This window comes from Phascolarctos cinereus, unplaced genomic scaffold (assembly GCF_003287225.1).
Source record: "Phascolarctos cinereus isolate Bilbo 61053 unplaced genomic scaffold, phaCin_HiC Scaffold_5;HRSCAF=322, whole genome shotgun sequence".
Classification (NCBI taxonomy): Eukaryota; Metazoa; Chordata; class Mammalia; order Diprotodontia; family Phascolarctidae; genus Phascolarctos; species Phascolarctos cinereus.
Window position 1 is genome coordinate 335,201,103 of NW_027555958.1, and position 18,196 is coordinate 335,219,298.

The following is an 18,196-nucleotide window of genomic DNA, read 5'->3' on the forward strand; positions in this document are numbered from 1 at the left end:
GCCCCATTTCATCCCAGCTTGACTTGACTTTGCTCACAACCCGCACTATAGGTTTATCCCTTGCTGTTCCTATCTATATCCCTTCTATCAGTCACTGTCATAGTGGAAGATATAGTGCTAGAAAGACCAAAAGGTGAGAGGAATGTTGAGTACGACAGAAGGCAGTGGGCAATGTAATCACGAGGAACAGATGTCCCAGAGAATGCCAAACTACTTAAATACTTATAAATCCAAAATGATCACCAGTCCTCTTAGGCAACTAGAGTGCACAGGATTCGACCGTGGAATCTAGATTGGATTTTTGCAAGTAGAAGGCTGCCATGTTCTCTCTTCAAACTGACTCAGAATTCGGGGTCTTTTAATGTCCCTCCCCAGATTTCACTGGCATAGGATATGTGGCCAAAGGTGGCTTCATATGTCTCTGTGCCATTTGGAAGACAAGATATAAGCATGCTGCCCTCACTATCACCATCACCAGCAGCAGGTATCCTATATACTGTATGCTCCAGTTGGGCAACACAGCTTGCTCCTTCCTTCTTTCCTTCCTTTCTTTCCCTCCTCTCCATCTATTCACATAGGGAAGCATACCCTTACCTGCAGGTGCTCTGCCTGAAGGAATATAAATTTTGATTGCTGAAAATTAGCAAGATATCTTGAGGTTACAGGCTAGATTTCTTTCTTAAGGACCATGCCTGAAACCCAGTTCACTCTGGCTGTCATTGACTGGCCAACAGTAGGTCCCAGCCCAAGCCCACTAGATTATTGTTTGGGCCTGATGGCTCAGAGTGAATATAAATAGCAATTGTTTCTGTTTGGGCCAGAAACCCTGAGGGTCTTCCCTTCCCAGACTGATTTTTTTTTTTGATTAGGTAAAAGAGGCGATTCTTGCTTCATTTCTTCTTAGCCTTAATCACTGAATGAATGTTGCCTCAGTCAAACTGAGACTTGGGAAAGACCTTAGCTTAAAAAGGCCAAGGTCTCCCACGGTATCAAGGCCATCTCCAGTCATCCTGATCTGTATCTTGCCACTGGACTCAGATGGCTCTTGGAAGAGAGAGTGAGGCTCGTGATCCTGCACTTACCTCTAATACACTTGCAAGTCATGAAATCTCCCTTATGTCAAGGTCCTCTTCCAGAGCAAAGAACAAAAGACAACAATAATGTAGGCATAGAGTTGAGGGCCACCTTGTCCATTATTTTTCCCCTGATTTGACTGTTTGTTTTAATTATTCCAAATGGATGAATATGTATCCTATCTTTGAACATCTCTGGGAAATCAAATTCCACAGCCTCTCTTGATAACCCTATGCTAGTGCTGAATCACTCCATGATCAGGAGGTTTTTTTCTATATTAGCTAAGTACCTTATAGCATGATTTAAATCTATTCTTTCTCCTTGTTGGGTAATAATCTGTTTCTATAATCTCCTTTCATCCTGTTCCAGTCAGATTTCTCTTCGTCTGCTCTGTCTTTCAAGATGTGAAAAAGCTGAGGCTATCAGAGCTACTTCCCCAAAGAAGCACCTAATCAATTATGGCTTTTATCTGAGAGAAGGGGGCTGTGGAGTGCAGAGGAGGGACTTCAGAGAAAAGAGGGTAGAGTTCAAGTATAAGGGTGATGGATGGGACAAGGAACTTAGGGGAAAGCTAGACTAAAGCAAGTAGGGGCCAGATGAGGTGTCATCCAAAGTCCTACAGCACCCCAAAATGGAGAAACCATTAAATGGGCTTGTTCCGTCATTCGAAGATGATAGTTTATGTTTTTTAAGTGCCGCATAATTAATTATCCAGGAATTAAGTCTCAGAAGTGAAAAGAAGGCAATACTAACCTATTAATGATATAACATGGTGATAAATTCAGCATGATAATGGAAAAAAATAAAACTCAGGTCATAGACAGATAGAAAACTGAACAGGATATATATGAGTCTGTTTTTAGTTTTAATGTTGAAAGAAAAGCTGAACTCAATGTATAGCTTCTTGGATAAGACTCCTACTTTGCTTAGGAGGGGACAGTAAAGACATACAAAATTCTCTGTGTAAGTATTAACAAACGTGATCATGATCCCCATAGTGGAGCTAGGAAATAAGAATTCCTTCAAAGAGATGTAGACCCTTCAAAGTCACACTTTAGTTTGTCTTGGTAAGAGGTAAGTCTATAGATATGGATACCTTTGAAAAACTGCAGAATCAAGGGATAGACATTTAAAATTCAAATGACAGTGAGGTGTGGGGAACCAGGTAGGGAGAAAAAGGAAAATTACCATTACAGAACAGGCTTTCATTAGAAACCCAACCTCACATTCAAAGCAGTAAGGTGCCTCTATTAATATAAATATTTAACAGAGATAACCTGGCAAGTTCCTACAATTATTAAAAGAGAATGGTTTTGCATGGTGCCTCCACACATTCAAAGGCTTAGCATGTTCATCTCCCTTTGGAGGTTAAAAGTTCAGGAGTCAATGGAGGGAGACAGTGTATTAGTGGGGGACACAGCAATTTATAAGCAGTACACTAATGGCCTGAGAGTGTGCAGTATATTGCTCCCCAAATTGAAGAAATGAGTTCCTTCTCTTTGGCAAGATCATGTCCCCAGTCTCCCTAAAGAGAGTGATGAAATGACTAGCATTTCAAAAATAGTCACTGTCTGTAGATGACATTTGGGAATCCGACAGCTTATATCTAGTTAGCTCAACACAACATAAAAATTCTTGCCATGTGAAATACAGTGGTAGACTCCAGGGAGCAAGTTTCTACCCTGACCCATGCTTGGGCAGGGGGCCCTCTGTGGTTAATTTGTGGGGGTAACATGAGAGAGGATTTTCTACAGGCTGAAGTTCAAGTACCGTACTCAGAATCTGCACGGTAAATTCTAAAGCATGACATTTTAATAGTGTAGAGGAAACAGATGTCGCTAATTGGTCATTGTATTTTTAGAGGACAAAGCATAGAGATGGAATGAGTGTTTTAAAATAGAATTACCAAATGCCTAATAAAACGTACATCTTTGATGTATTCAATTACTTACTCTCCATAAGCACAAAATACCTCGGGCTTAAATGTATGCTGCATGCATTCCAGTAGAGGGTTATTTGTGTTCTTTTTTATTGAAGGGGAAGAATTAAATGCAAAATTTTATACTAATGTGCTCATGGTTGAAAATTAAACATGGATGCTGGGCAGGTAATTCAAAATTAAGGTTCCCAGAATGGTCTTCAATTCAGCTGTCTAGCCACATCCAGTAATTAGTATTACTGAACTCACTTACAATGTCTTAACATCAATAGAAAAAGCTGTATATGTATAAGAGGCCAAAATTATGGGGAAAGTGGGAGCCATAACTTTGAGTTTTAAATTCACAGTGCAAATTCCCTACCATAAATATGCATTAATGTCATGATTTGCATTTAATAAACACACTTTAAATTTGAGATACTGAACCTCACAACACACTTAAGATATAGCCTATAAATCACCTCATTTACTCACCTTTCTATCTTCCCTTTGGAGGGATCTGCTTAGGGAAACTAAAGGTCTTTGGAAGGCACAAAATGAATGTACTAGAAAGAAAGATACAGGACCTATATGTTCACAATTTCTTTTTTTTCCCCCCTTTGTCAGCTTTTTCTGCCAAATAACCTTGAAAAAGTTTGTTTTTGTTTTGTTTTTTTTAAAATCTCAATGGAGGTATAAAAATAGGCCCATGGAACAATCTGTATGGTGAGACTGGCTCCTGTTATAGTTTGTGTTACAAATGACATTGTAGGAAAGCATTTTCCTCCAAATGATGACTTCCTGGAATACATTATCACTTAGTGATTACCCAGGATATGCTTCTGTCAGTGTGCACAAAGTTCAGATTATGGGGCCTTCTTCCCTCGGAACACTCACACAGGGCTCATTAAAATGACTAGCAGAGTACTGTGTAGCACCTTGATTCATTAAAAACGCTATCAGATTGAACCAATAGCACAGGTGAGTGAACAGTGTTGTCCAAAAGAACATATTAACTGGGAGATGAAATCCTTAGAGAGAAAACAAAATTTCAGAGCAAACTCAAGGACATCTTTCATTTGATTTAAAGAGGACCCAGTTAACAATCTAAATTTTAAAAAAAGTAGGCTATTTAGAAATGGGACAACTTAGATATTTAAGGAAGAATAAACAAGCTAAAGTTGCTAGAAGATCACAGATAATGAGGGGAAAGTTACAAATCTATTAGCACCAACCCTCTCATTTTACAGAAGAGATAACTGAAGGGCCCAGAGATGTTACATGATTTTCTGAGTCACACAGCTAGCAAGTAACTGAGCTAAGATTTGAACCCAGGTCCTCAGACTCCAAATCCACCATCTTTTCCACTGATCCATTCTAGAAGGGCTAAGCAAGGACAGATGGAGTAGGAAAATTTAATGAAGTCAAGTGGCCACTGGCTAGAGACATCTATGATAAAATAAGAAGATGCTCTTTTTAGTCTTAAGATAACTGAATAAAGATTTCTCCTTAATCTGTGGTTTCATTGGCATGTGGTTTCATTGGTGTGGAAATTCCTTCTGCCAATGAAGATTAGTGCCTTTGAAATTCATAGTTTTAGAGAGCTGTCTGGGACACTGAGATAGTAAGTGACTTTGCCATAGCCAGATAGCTAATCAGTGTCAGAGATGGCAGGCCTTGAACATGCATTTTCATGCTTCCAAGACTAGCCATCTTCACTATGCCTCACTTTCTCTCATGCTATGTTACGATGCAATATTGAATAAGCTATGGCAATATTTTTCTTTTCTTTTTTTGTCCAAATGTTTTTAAAATCTTTAAACATTTTTTGACATTGATTTTTTTTTAATTTTGAGTTCCAGATTCTCTCACTTCCTTCAGTCCCTCCCCTATCCATTGAGAAGGCAAGCAGTATAATGCTCATTATACATGTGAAGTCATGCACAACAAATTTCCATCTTAACCATGTAGACCAATATTTTTCAAGTCTGCCACCAAGTATTAATAAAAGTGGTATGATTTATGTTACTTAATATTTCTTAACTAAGTCAATGGGGCCAGGCACAAAATGCCAAAGCATGCATTTCAACTTAGAGACTAAGACATCTCAATGTAGCTCCTGAGTATGTGAAATGAAAATATTGCAGTGGGATGGAGAAAAGAGAAGAATACCTCCTCAGCAAGCACTAAGAATGTAGAATGGTTCAAAACTAAGCACCCTCTTTAAGGCCAAGCAATCTAGCAAGAATCCACAGTGTCCTCATTAAAAGTGGCATCAAATCCTTTACAACCTCTTCGTGGATGGAGTTTGGTGACAGCAGGACTCTTTACACTCCATGAGGGAGTATGTCAGAAGCACAAAGGATACGAGGTATTGCAAAGAGCTGAGCAAACACATGAAAGGACGAGCCCCAAGCGAGCTGCCAGGGAGCCACGTAGGTCATGACAAACTGTAGCTTGTGAAGCAGGTCTTCGAGCTGAAAGCAAAGGAAGAAAAACATACCCATTAAGACCAGTAATAAGACAATAAAGAATGGTTGGTAGACGCATTACTATAACTTCACATAAGTTAATCCATCACTTAATAAACATTTATTAAGCACCCACTGTGTGCCAGGCATATAGATGACAGGGCAGCTAGGAGATACAGTGGAGAGAGCATTGGGCCTGGAGTCAGGAGGACCTGAGTTCAAATCCAGCCTCAGACACTAGCTGTGTGACCCTCGGGCTAATCACTTAACCCTGTTTGCCTCAGTTTCCTCATCTGTAAAATGAGCTAGAGAAGGAAATGACAAACCACTCCAGCATTTTTGCCAAGAAAATTTCCAAATGGGGTCACATTTTCAGTCACAGACGTGACTGAAAATGACTGAAATGTGCCAGGCATCGTGGAGGCACTGTAGACACAAAAGCAAAAGCAAAAATAGTCCCTGCCCTGAATGAGTTTAAGACAATATCTACCTTGTATTCAACCACTTTGTGAGTGTATATGTATTTTTAACTACATTTAGTGAATTGTGTTTAACTATACATTAGTTGTATTTATGAAACTGTTTATGTTTTATAAGGACAGCTAGGTAGTATAGTAGACAGAGTGCCAGGCCTGGAGTCAGGGAGAGCTGACTTCAATCTGGTCTCAGACATTTACTAGGTGTGTTACCCTGGGCAAGTCACTTTACCCTGTTTGCCTCAGTTTCCTCATCTGTAAAATGAACTGGAAAAGGAAATGGCAAACCACTCCAGTATCTTTGCCAAGAAAACCCCCCAAATGGGGTCACAAAGAGTGGGGCATGACAACAATAACAACTATGTTTTACAAATACCCATCTCATCTATAAGAATTTAAGTTGATCCTGATCAGATTTCTTTGTATTTGCAGCACTATCCCAGTGCCTGGCATATAGTTAAGTGTTTACTAAATACTTCTTGATTGATTGATACATATGTAGGTAATACAAAATAGATACAAGGTGAAGGGGGGACAGGAGGGTATTGGTAACAGGGAGAACCAGGAAAGACCTCATGTGGGAGATAGCACTTGAGCTTAGCCTTGAAGGAAATTAGGGACTGGGAGATGTAGGAGAGGAAAAAGAACGAGCAACTCATCTTTAGTAAGGTGTGGTAAAATGGTCTTACCTCACACCTCCCCTTTTTCCTTTCTCTTGCATTTGATTTGATTATTTAATGACAGTTTGAAATAGAATGATAGACTGATCAGGATCACCCCTATCTCATGTAGGACTTGTTCCCACGCTTGATGCAAGCCCCAACTCTACCATATCTCTCTGCTGCTATGGGGCAGGGGAGGAGGGAAGCAGTCACAGCTGGTGAACAGACGTCTCTGGAGGCAGAACTTCCTCCTTTCAAATGAAGCCTTTTAGAGCTAAATCCATATGCAACTTAATCATCACAGAAGCCGTTGAGATTTCTGTGTGTTAATTTCCTTTCATAACTTCAGCTGCTCTTGCCAAGGAAACCAAAACACAGACCACTGAGTCACGAATTGCAAAGTATTTTAGAAAACCAGGGTAGAACATGGGAGGTGTGATATTTGCTGGGTAAGCCAACACAAAGGGGAAAAAAAACAGGTGAGAGGGAGAAAGAGGAGGAGAGATGGGGCCAAGAATGGATAACCTTGTGGAGAATCTGATCGAATCCCTTACCAGATGCTCAGCGGTACAGGCTGGAACATTTTGCATGAAGTCTGTCACAGGAGAATAACAGAGCAGTGAAGTATACTGGTTGTTGAGACCTGCTTTGTGGTAATGGATTATCAATCCAGAATGGGAAACTATACTCTTGTCACTTCTGGCTACAGTCAGAAGCTTCACAGGCTCTGTTCATCAATAATGGGAAAGGCAAGTGACAGGTTGTGTTTTCGTTCCCAGACTTGCTAGTATATGAGAAAACAAAATACCACTTATAAAAAAGAAACCACTAGAAAATTTCATTGGTTCTGCTACATAGCACAGTAAGCTTTCAGAGAAACACCAGTGACCATAGACTGTGCATAGAATGTTGACTGGAAAGTTCCTCTATCATAAATACTTATTAATAATGAAAATAGCTCAGACATTGGGAAACAGGACCAATGAAGAAATGATCAAAAATAATTGAAGAAACAAAAGGGTATCAATGAAAAATTTAAAAATACATGGAGCAAAAAGTTTGGAAGGAAACATGAGTAAACAGGGCAGTTTGGTCAATCATTGTATTAATTTAAATATATACATTTAAAAAGTATGTAAAAGATGCACACAGTTTTGGGATATGTAGTCCAGAGGACAAGAATTGGTTCTCAGCTCTCAGAGATTTGGGACTACAATTTTTAAGTCCAAGGTGGGCTTGAGTCATGCCCACGAGTTCTTTTTTTATTTTGCTGTTTTTTGTTTTTTATTAGGCAATCGGGGTTAAGTGACTCACTTAGGGTTACACAGCTAGTAAGTGTCTGAATGCCTAGGAGTTCTTAAAGGAATACGTGCAGCTGTGAGAGGTAGACTGAGATAGACTGAGACACAAGGAGTGGGAACGTAAAAGTTGGGCAGCAGCTGTAATCCTTGCTTAGAAATTAATGAACCAAACTAGATAGAATTGTTGGCACAGGGGCAAAGATTGAAAGAAGTGAAAAGGAGAAAATGAAAGGAGGTTTGAGCTGCAAAACAGAAGGGACAGATCACGATGGACCATCGGGACTTGTAAGCAGCTTGGAACAGATGACTTGGATGGGAGTTATTCGTTTTATTGATCGCTTCAAAAATTGAGCAGAGGTCTTCCCAAAAGGTGTGATTTTTTCTCAGCTTTCCCTCTATATGCCTGTCGAATAACCAACATCATAACATACACAGCTTGCTTCTTTTATCTAAACATTTCCTATACCTTCAGTTTGCCTCAAACAAAAAGAGCACAAAACTAAATTAGGTCAGAGATCTGAACCTCTTGTCTAAATGTCAAGGATTTTCCTAACTGGGGGCTATGAGCTATTTTGATTGTACCAATAACTTTCAATCTAGTATAAAATAGCAGAGAAGGGGACCTCATGGGCATGAGAGTCATTATATTGCATATAGGCTAAGGGTCAGCTACCTTTTGTAATGGGGTGTGCCTAATTACATCTCATGACAGATAGGAGGAAAAAAAGGGAGGCAAGGTCTAGAAAGGGCAGATGAGATCTAGGTATGATTCTGTTCTGCCCCTTTTAGAAGGGAAGATGGAGCAAAAAAGGATTCAGTGAGTGACTTTGGTATTATCACCCACTAGTGTTATAATTAGAGCTTTCCCAGACTAGAACGTTCAATGAGATAGTAAGTGACCCCCTCTTTAGCAGTCTTTAAGTGAAAGCAATGTTTGAAGATCGGTAGGAGAGATTCCTATACAGATATGGACTGATTCTTTCCAATTCTTAGATTCCATGATTCTATAAAACTCCTGACTGCCACTCCAGTGCTACATTTATTATGTTAGTAAGATCCTTTAAAAACATGCTATTTTCTTCCCTACCACCATTTATCGGTAGAGTGGAAAACTAAGCTGAAAACCAGAAGTGTTAACATTAAACAAGATATGTAGAAACCTGGGTTTTAGGCAGAGAAAAGTCAGGAGAAGTGGGGTCATGTAATATTAACCTGTTCATCCAGGCCTAAACATATTTTACCACAGGCCTTTGTGATTCACTCTGGAGATACAATAAACACCTGCTGTTATTCTGCTGTTAACATGTTCTCTAAGTCTTGAGGACCAACTTTAGTCAAGATGACTCAGGTTTAGATGAAAACTGAAGTCAGAAGCCATAAAGCTAAAGTTTGCTTTATAAAACACATAGCCCCCAAAGGTTGTTAAAATGAGTCATGGGTTTTTAAATGTTTCCATCATTGGGTTTTTAACATATGGAGTATCCTGGGAGGGTTTTAAGCTACCTTCAGAGAACACCAATAAGTAGGTCAGGCATAACAGCTACAATCAGACAAGCAGCCCCAGGGAACACCTCATCTGCAAGGTGAAGATTCTAACAAGTTAAACTTTGCTGCATTATGATTAGATGAATCTATTATAATTATTTTTTGCTTAGCACAGCGACTTGTATTTAAACATAAGCAGCAACAGCAATCAGACATCGAGGGGACTGAGCATGGGGAGTCTCCTACTCTAATTGCAGTTAAGCCCTGGGGTACCTTGATCTCTCAGGCAAGTCACTCAGTCTTTGCCTTGGTTTGTCCTTTAGGAGTAGAGGGAATAAAATACTGACTATGCCTTGTTTAAAAAAAAAATAAAGTTACACCAACAAAAAGATTAACACAGAGAAGTCCGCACTATGCCCATAACCATAGCAGAACTAGGCTTTCTGAAATCTCATTCTTCTCATTTTATTTATCTCTACATGTAGATATCATTATGGTCCACAGTAGAGTTTTTCTAGGTAAGGGATGTCTTTAGGTGGCTTACTGGGTAGAATGCTGGGCTTTTGAAGATGAGAAGACCTGAGTTTGAATCCTACCTCAGACATGTACTGACTGTGTGTCTCTGGACAAGGCACTTAGCTTTTTAAGCTTCAGTTTCCTTATCTATGAAATGGGGACGATAGCAGGCTTGTTGTGAAGATTAAAGGAGGGAACAGATCTGAAGAGTTTTGCAAACTTTAAAGTACTAAATAAATGTTAGATATTATTCTAAGAAAATGGATATTAACAAAGTAGTCAATGCATCAAGCTATGATTGCAAGCCAGAAGAGGAAGAGAAAAAATATTTTACAACATATGATTGGAGACTACGTAAGAATATCAGAAATGCAAAACTCTTGCGTTGAAAAAATATATGAGTCCACACCCCTCAGTTTTGAAATGAGGAAACTCAAAATTATCCACTGAGTCAGTGGCCAAGGAAAGACTAGAATCAGATTCTTCTGAATCCCTTTTCAAGGTTCTTCCCACAACACAGCAATTGAATATGGCATAGCCAGTCAGTCAGTCAGTCAGTTGTCAATAAGCATTTACTAAGCTCTTATTGTTTGAAGCATGGTTTTGCCATTGTAATAGCTATGGTCTTCTAGTATACTGTAAGGACAGACTAGCCTGGAATGAGGGGATAAAGAAAGACAGAATCACAGAAGATGAGCATTGGAAAGAATCTTGGTGGTCATCTTAGTGCAACTACCCATGAAAGAAATCCCGAACACATAGCATACCCAAGAAGTGGAATGGCCATCTTGTGCTTTGTTACATGAAGAAAGAAGGGGGAAACAATGATCTCTCAGGGCAGCCCATTCTCTTTCTAGGCAGCTCTAATTGGGAGGAAGTTTTCCTCTTCACTGAGTTTAAACTTACTTTTTTTTGTAATTTCTATTCATTTTGTAACTTCCACTGTTATTCTGCACCCAAATTGAGCCAGTCAGAAGCCTCCTGCATATGACAGCCCTTCAAATATGTGGTGACACAATTGTAATGTCTCCACCCCTCCCCCAAGTCTTCTCATCTACATGCTGAATATGCCTACTTCCTTCAGCTGATAGGAATCATTCTTGTTCAAATGAGATTACACAGCACTTTGCAAACTTTAAAGCACTATATACATGCTGATGATTATTATTATACTATTCATATTATTCTTGACTGCAGTCTTCAGGGCTGTGCTGAGTATATGAGAAGCAGCCTGCAAATAATAACATGTCAAATTTGTATTGCAGCAAAACAAATCAAAGACATCACCCATAGGCTCACAATTGAAAGGGCTATTGGCTAAATGCTCATCAGTCACATCTGAAAAGTTTATCACTATCTATAGCAAGAGCATCTTCTAACACAAAGAACAGATGCATGGGGCCTGGTAATTACATGCTTTGCTATGTACTAAACTACTAAACTTGGCCCACATTAGCCCTCCATAATGTTTTAATCTTTTAGAAAGTAGCACTGACTTTCAGGCTTTCTTTGTCTATCTTCTAGAGATGTCAAGCTGTTTTTTTAAAAAACAAAAACAAAAAATAAAAATAATTCAAATCTGGCCTCAGACGCTTGACACTTACTAGCTGTGTGATCCTGGGCAAGTCACTTAACTTCAGTTGCCTCACACACACACACACACACACACAAAAAGCCAACAACAAAAGCAATTTAAATTCATAGAATGATGCCTTAGGGTTACCTTAGGAAGGGGAGAGTACTGAGACACAGTGATTAATGATGATGATGACAACAATGACTCACATGCTGTGTGATTGACTCAGGCAGTCCCCTTTTCAGGTAGAGGCTTTCAGGAGGACTTTTTTGTCTAGTCAGACAAACCATTATCTGCAGAGTGGCAGTGGTGGTTAACTGGGACAGCTCCACTATAGCATTGTAAAGAGTCCCAATGGCATAGTTTACAAGAACAGCATCGTATCAAGTACCACGGGTTTTGTTTGTTTGTTTGTTTGTTTTTGGTTTTTGTTTTTTGCCCTTTTTGTCTGTTTTGTTCTGTTTTAGTCCAAACCTATGATTTCATTGGTCTAGGAAGCCGTCTGTGGGGAAATGCCCTCCATCAATGCAGATTGGCAACTTATCTGTAGCTCAGAGTCCTGGAGCACTGCAAGGTTATTTGGCTGCCCATGGTCATACAGGCAATAAACGCAAGGAACCGGTCTTAAATTCAGGTCTTCTACACTCCAAGATTGGCACAATATCCATAATGCCATAAAGCCCCCTCATCATGTAATTGAGTATAAAAAATAACCAGATTGTTAGTTTATAATTAACTCTCAAGAATAATTTTAGGAAGATGAGGCACTAGGTGGCTCAACGGATAGAGCACTGAATCTGGCGTCAGAAAGACTTGAGTTCAAATCTGGCCTCAGCTACTTATTAACTTTGTGACCCTGGGCAAGTCATTTAACCTCTGACAATCTCAGTTTCCTCAACTGTAAAATGGGAGTAATAACAGTATCTACCTCCCAGGGTTGTTGTGAAAATCAAATGAGATAATATTTGTAAAGTACTTAGCACAGTGCATAGCAGCACACAGGCACGACAGCAATATTTATTCTCTGCTTCTCTACTCTATTTCTGATGCTTTCTGAACAGAAACCCATAAGTAATTCCTGACCATTAATAATTTCATCAGTGTGGATGATTCCTCTGTTGATGTAGATTGCAACCCTATTGTGCCTTAGTATAAGTTGTGGTGACTGAAAAAAAAAATCCATCACCTGGAAGCCAACATGTGCTGATGAACTTTTCCATATCGCTGCAAAGTCAGGTCCTTGGGCAACTGATACAGAGTCCAACCCTCTTCCTGTATTCCAAGTCTTTCCAGGTTGGTAGGAACTACCAGAGATGGTATTCCATTAGAATAGTCTTAAAGACCTCATGCCCTCCATGACCCTCCATGTTCCTTGTGACTTCCAGGCCATATGTCTCTGTAGTAAATGCTTCTACTGATATTACTAATGACTAATATTACTCATGAAAAAAAGGATTGAGTGACATAACCAGGTTAAGTGATTTGTCCACGGTCACACCGTCAGTACATGTAAGAAGCAGGAATTATATATAGGTCTTTTTGACTCTGAAGTTGGCCTTCTATCCACCCTGCTTTGCTACCTCTTGTCTTACACATAAATGTTGCATAATGAATTCTAGTAGAATATAGGTCTTGAAGGCAGAGACTTTTGTATTCATATGCATAGTGCCTAGCACATAGTAGGTACTTAATAATGCTTATTGACTGATGATCAATGAAATTGATGGACATTTTGAAGAAAAACAATAACTCAAACTATTTCATCAAATGTGTTTTCTTTTGCTTTGCAAATTGCACTAAAACCAATCACCAGGTCAATCTGAGAAGTTACTTTCTCAAAATTCCCAATTTATAAAAAGCTACTGCTCTCCAAAGGGTCTTTAATAGCCCAATCCATAATCTTACCTCTATAGTATTCAACTTCAAATAAATCAGTATGCCACGATGATATTGTTCTCACAAACTTTTAACACAGTCATGAGATTAGGTCTTACCATGACACGCCCCTTCTCAAAACGCTTCCTTGACTTTCTATTGCCTCTAGGATAAAATACAAATTCCTTTGTTGGCACTTAAAACTCTTTAAAACCTGGCTACTTGCTACATTTCCAGATTGACACATTATTGCCTCCTTCCCAGACACCCCCTTCTCACACTCTACATTCCAACCAAAAGGATTGAGTCTCCCAACCTTGGGGCACAGTCTCTCTACCCCGTGCTCATCACTACCTTTTTGAATTTCTAGCTCTATTAGAAGCTCAAGTCAATTGCCTCCTCCTACAAAAGCCCTTGGTTGATTCAAGTTGTTAGATCCCCTACAAATCCCCCAAAGATACTTCGCACTTATCTGGTGCATTACATAGCTAAGTGGTACAATGGGTAGAGAAAGCACTCATCTTCCTGAGTTCAAATCCAGCCTCAGACACTTACTAGCTGTGTGATTTTGGGCAAGTCACTTAACCTCTCTTTGCCTCAGTTTCCTCATCTGTAAAATGTGGGTAATAATAGTACCTACCTCTCAAGCTTGTTGTGAAAATCAAATGAGATAATATCTGTAAAAAGCTTAGCATAGTGTATGGTGTATAGTAGGCAATTAACAAATAGTTGTTCCTTCCCCCTGCTCCCCGCACCCCCATATTTCATGTTAATTATCTGTAAATTTGCTGGCTTTTGCCCAGCAGAATATAAGCTCTTTGGGACAGAGACTTTTCATTTTTGCTTTTGTATTCCCACATTATAGCATAGTTCTTGGCACATAGAAGAAGCTTGCTGTATTAAGCTGAGGACTTTAAATGGTGATATCAGACTACCCTTTTTAAAAACTTATTCTTCCTTTGTGTGAACACAGGTATAAGAAGGAAGAAATGGTGGGTGGAAAAATGGATTTCTTAATCCCAAAGGCTGCAAATATAATCAATGTAAAGAGATATCTGCAGAAACCCTCCCTTGTTTCAGAACAGTTGTGTTTGCAGAAATGACACATTTAAAACCCAAGAACACAAGATGTGATGGAAATAGCGACACCTTGATAGTAAACAGTGCCACCAGTCATTCTAACATTCTGTTGTCATACTTTAAATAGAAAATTCATTTGGATCATCTAGGAACAGATTTTATACAGCTTTTATTTTCCTCTCCTAAGACAGTTTGAGGACTTTGTTTTTATGATGCATGTCTCACTCTTAATGTTTGCCTCCCAAGCTCTTAAATCCCGGCCCTATTAAAACACAATAAAAATCACAAGTTAGAATATGATTATGACATGTGAAGAGGAACAAGTAAGAGTTGCAGACATCTGGTATTTCCTACTCAATTAAACAAATGCACGAAGCAGTCAATCAATATGCATTTATTGAGCACCTACTATTTGCTAGGCACTGCGCTCAGTAATTGAGGAATACAAATGCAAAAATGAAAAAAAAAGCCTTTTTCCTTCAGGGAGTTTATATTCTCCTCAAATTTATTATGCAACATTTATATGCAAGGTGATACACAACGTGGTATAGGGATAGAGAACCAGTCATGGAGCTGGAAACATACTAGCTTTATGTATGACCAACCTTGAATGTTTCACCTAACCTCACAGAGTCCCAGTAAGGGTCAATGACCATAAGTTGCCAATCTGCATTGATGAAGGGAGTTGTCATACCAGAAGTTTCCCTCATGGATGAAATCACAGGTCTGAACATTCCCTTCCCACCCTAGTTGTTGTCCTTTATTCTTGAAGAGGACCAAAATGACATCACTATGTTGAGGTCAAGATACGGTGTGTCTCACTGGCACATCGGACCAATATAAGCCCAGAAGGCTCTACCACAGGTCAGGCACAAATAGTCCACATGAACATTTGGATTGGGATGTCACCAAATTTGTGCATCTCACATTTCTCCCCACCCTAACAAAAAGCACAAGGCACTTTTTTTCCTCGTAGAAAGCATTAAAATGAGAATAAAGGAAAGTACATTAGAGTCACCATTTTAGATAGTCTCTAAGAATGCCTCTTGTTGTCCATATTTCAAAGTAACCTATTTTGAAAACATCTTTTCAAGTTAGACATAGATACATAGATAAGACTTATGGCTTATACACACACTCCACATGCTTTGTATAAATATGCAAAACATCTTAAAGAAAGCTTTCCCATGAGCACTAAGATGGCCCAGTTAAATATTACATTTGCTTACTAATGCATTTTAACTTGTGCTCTAAATGAGACATAAAGAAATTGAATTCATGTGATGCCATTTTTCTGAAAGACTGCAAACTATTCTCTTAGCATCAGCAAATGTATTAAGTGCTGTGTTAGGCGATGGATGTACAAAGGTGAAAAAATGTCACTTCCCCTGCCTTCAAGAAGCTTACAATTTAATGGAAGTATACAATGTGCTTACAGGTAGCTATGCTATGATGTAAGCAGTGATGAAGGCAATGAAAGATCCAAAGTGCCCTAGGAATATTTGAGGAGGGGGAAGAGAAGACTTTCAGGAAGCAGTTGGGGCAGGGAGAATCTCTTGTAATGCAGCATTTCTAGGCTATGTGGTTTAGGTCGAATATTGGCCTTCTCTTCCAAGTCCGAGACTTTTTGCTTTTGGTCTCCCAGAATAGTATCCTGCTAGATTTCATTTTTATTCCCTATTGCTAGGCTAATATGAAGGGTCCTTCAGTCTACTTCTCAAAGATTCAGCTAGCAGGGCTTGGCGAATCTGTGCCAAGTCCCAGAGAGGAAACTCAATACTGAGAAGAGAAAGTGATGAGCTGAAGTGGTTGAGAACCAAGAGATAGGGGAACATGAGATAGCTGAGAACTAATGGTTATTAGTGAGGATGAATGGAGTGAGAGCCGAGAAGGTCAATTGAGGATTAGAAGCAAGGGACAAAGGAAAAGTTCCAATGGACTTTCTGACTTTTTATGGCAAAGCTGGGGTTATTTGGAGTACAGGGACATTTAACAAGCAAATAGAACAGTAGCTTATGAAACACTCAGCTGAGGTAGGACTGTTCTGTGGAAACAAGCCTTTGTGGAAACAAGCACAGTCTCATGAAATATTCCATTCAATATGAAATACTCTTAAGCGGGGCTCAAAGAAGAGGAGAGTGAAAGAGTCAAGTGAACAGTGGCAGGCTAAAAGGATACAATCGATTCATTGCCAGGATTTCAATAAGCAAAAGCAACCAAAGATATAATTCTGGAGGCCTGGAAGCATGGGAGGCTTAAAATAATACTGGAAATGAGAAGTGGAATTCCCATCAGAATTTTGACAACTGGTAGCAAGTAGACACAAAAGGCCCAAGAGTTTGGCTAAGAACATGTCTGAGGCTTATCCCAACAAAGACAATGGTGTGGGTCTAATAAAGTGGATGTCTAGGTGAAATTAAAGGTGAAATGGGGTTCCATTTTCCAGGAAGAAGATGGAAAATCTCATGACCAAGTCCTGCTTTTGAGAAAGCTCCCTGGTGCTAGTGGTGGTATGAAGCTCCATGGGAACCAAATTGGGAATGGGGTGAACTGGCTGGCTGCTGCAGGGCAACTATGCTGGCATGACCAAGGCAGTCATCGTGTCAGAAAGTACACTGGATCTGAAGTGAAAGGATCTGATTTTAAATCCTCCCTTAAATAGCCGAGCAAGGCACTTAATTCTCTAAGCCTCAGTTCCCTCATCTGTAAAATGGAAGGATGGAAGGGGAGGGATTTGGATTAAATGGCCTCTAAGGTCTCTTCTAGCTCTAAATCTATGATCTCATGACCTCAAACATTCAAGGATATGGGAATGACTTGAAGGAAAGGGGGATGATTGAAGAAGACTGAGAAGAAAAGAGGGAGAGGAAAGGAATTCCAGTTTTAAAAAAGTTATTTGTGAAGCACCGTTAAAAAAAAATTAAAACTAAGAGGGAAAATACAAAGGATTGGATAATGCATTGATAAGAGCACCCAGCAGGGGTAGGACTACTTAGGCAAATTAGCATGGTGTTAATGAAAGGAAATTTAGCAATCCATGGTTCTTTGATTAGCAGATCTTATGCAGTAAGACAGGTTCAGACCTCTCAGAGAACACGACAACCAGAAAATATTAGGAGAGTTCATACTTTCTAATCGCTAATTAGTGTATCCATCCATGCACATCAAGTCACCACTACACATTGAAATTGTTTAATATACCAACAGATGATGAGGCACGAAGTACCCCAACTCTTGAGCATCTGAAAATTAATATTGTCCTTGCTCAGAAAAGATGTCAGGAGATAAATTAGGGGAATATAGAAGGTCAGACTTCACCTGCAAATTCTTTGAAACTGAGTAATGGAGGGAAAAATCTTAAGGGAAATAGAAGATATGAAAATAATTAAAGAATGTATTTTCAGCTACCTGTCCAATTACCTACCTTAGTGAAGTGGTGAATAAAATTTCTCTGTCTGTCTCTCTGTCTGTCTCTGTCTCTTTCTGTCTCTCTTTCTCACACACACACACACACACACACACACACACACACACTCACACACTCAGAGGCACTTCTTCTACCTTTTATTCCTAACAAAACTGTTCTACCTCCATTTCGTTACCCCACCCTACCAACATCTCTCTCCATTTCCTGTTTATCCAGTATAGGTTTTCTACATCCCCTACTCCAGACCCATTTTCTTCCCAAAGGCCCTTTGTCATGATTTCTATTGGTTAGATTGCTGCTTTGCTGCAAGGAGAGAGAGATTCTTTTTCCATGTA

At 39.4% G+C, this 18,196-nt stretch overlaps 1 protein-coding gene across 1 annotated transcript in view; it reads right to left on the bottom strand.

Moving 5' to 3' along the window:
- PCNX2 (pecanex 2) overlaps nt 1-18,196 on the bottom strand; it is a 363,956-nt gene that overhangs the window by 117,192 nt on the left and 228,568 nt on the right. The window contains 1 exon segment of the mRNA XM_021000480.2: nt 5,361-5,469. Within this exon segment, the coding sequence (XP_020856139.2) occupies nt 5,361-5,469 (109 nt within the window).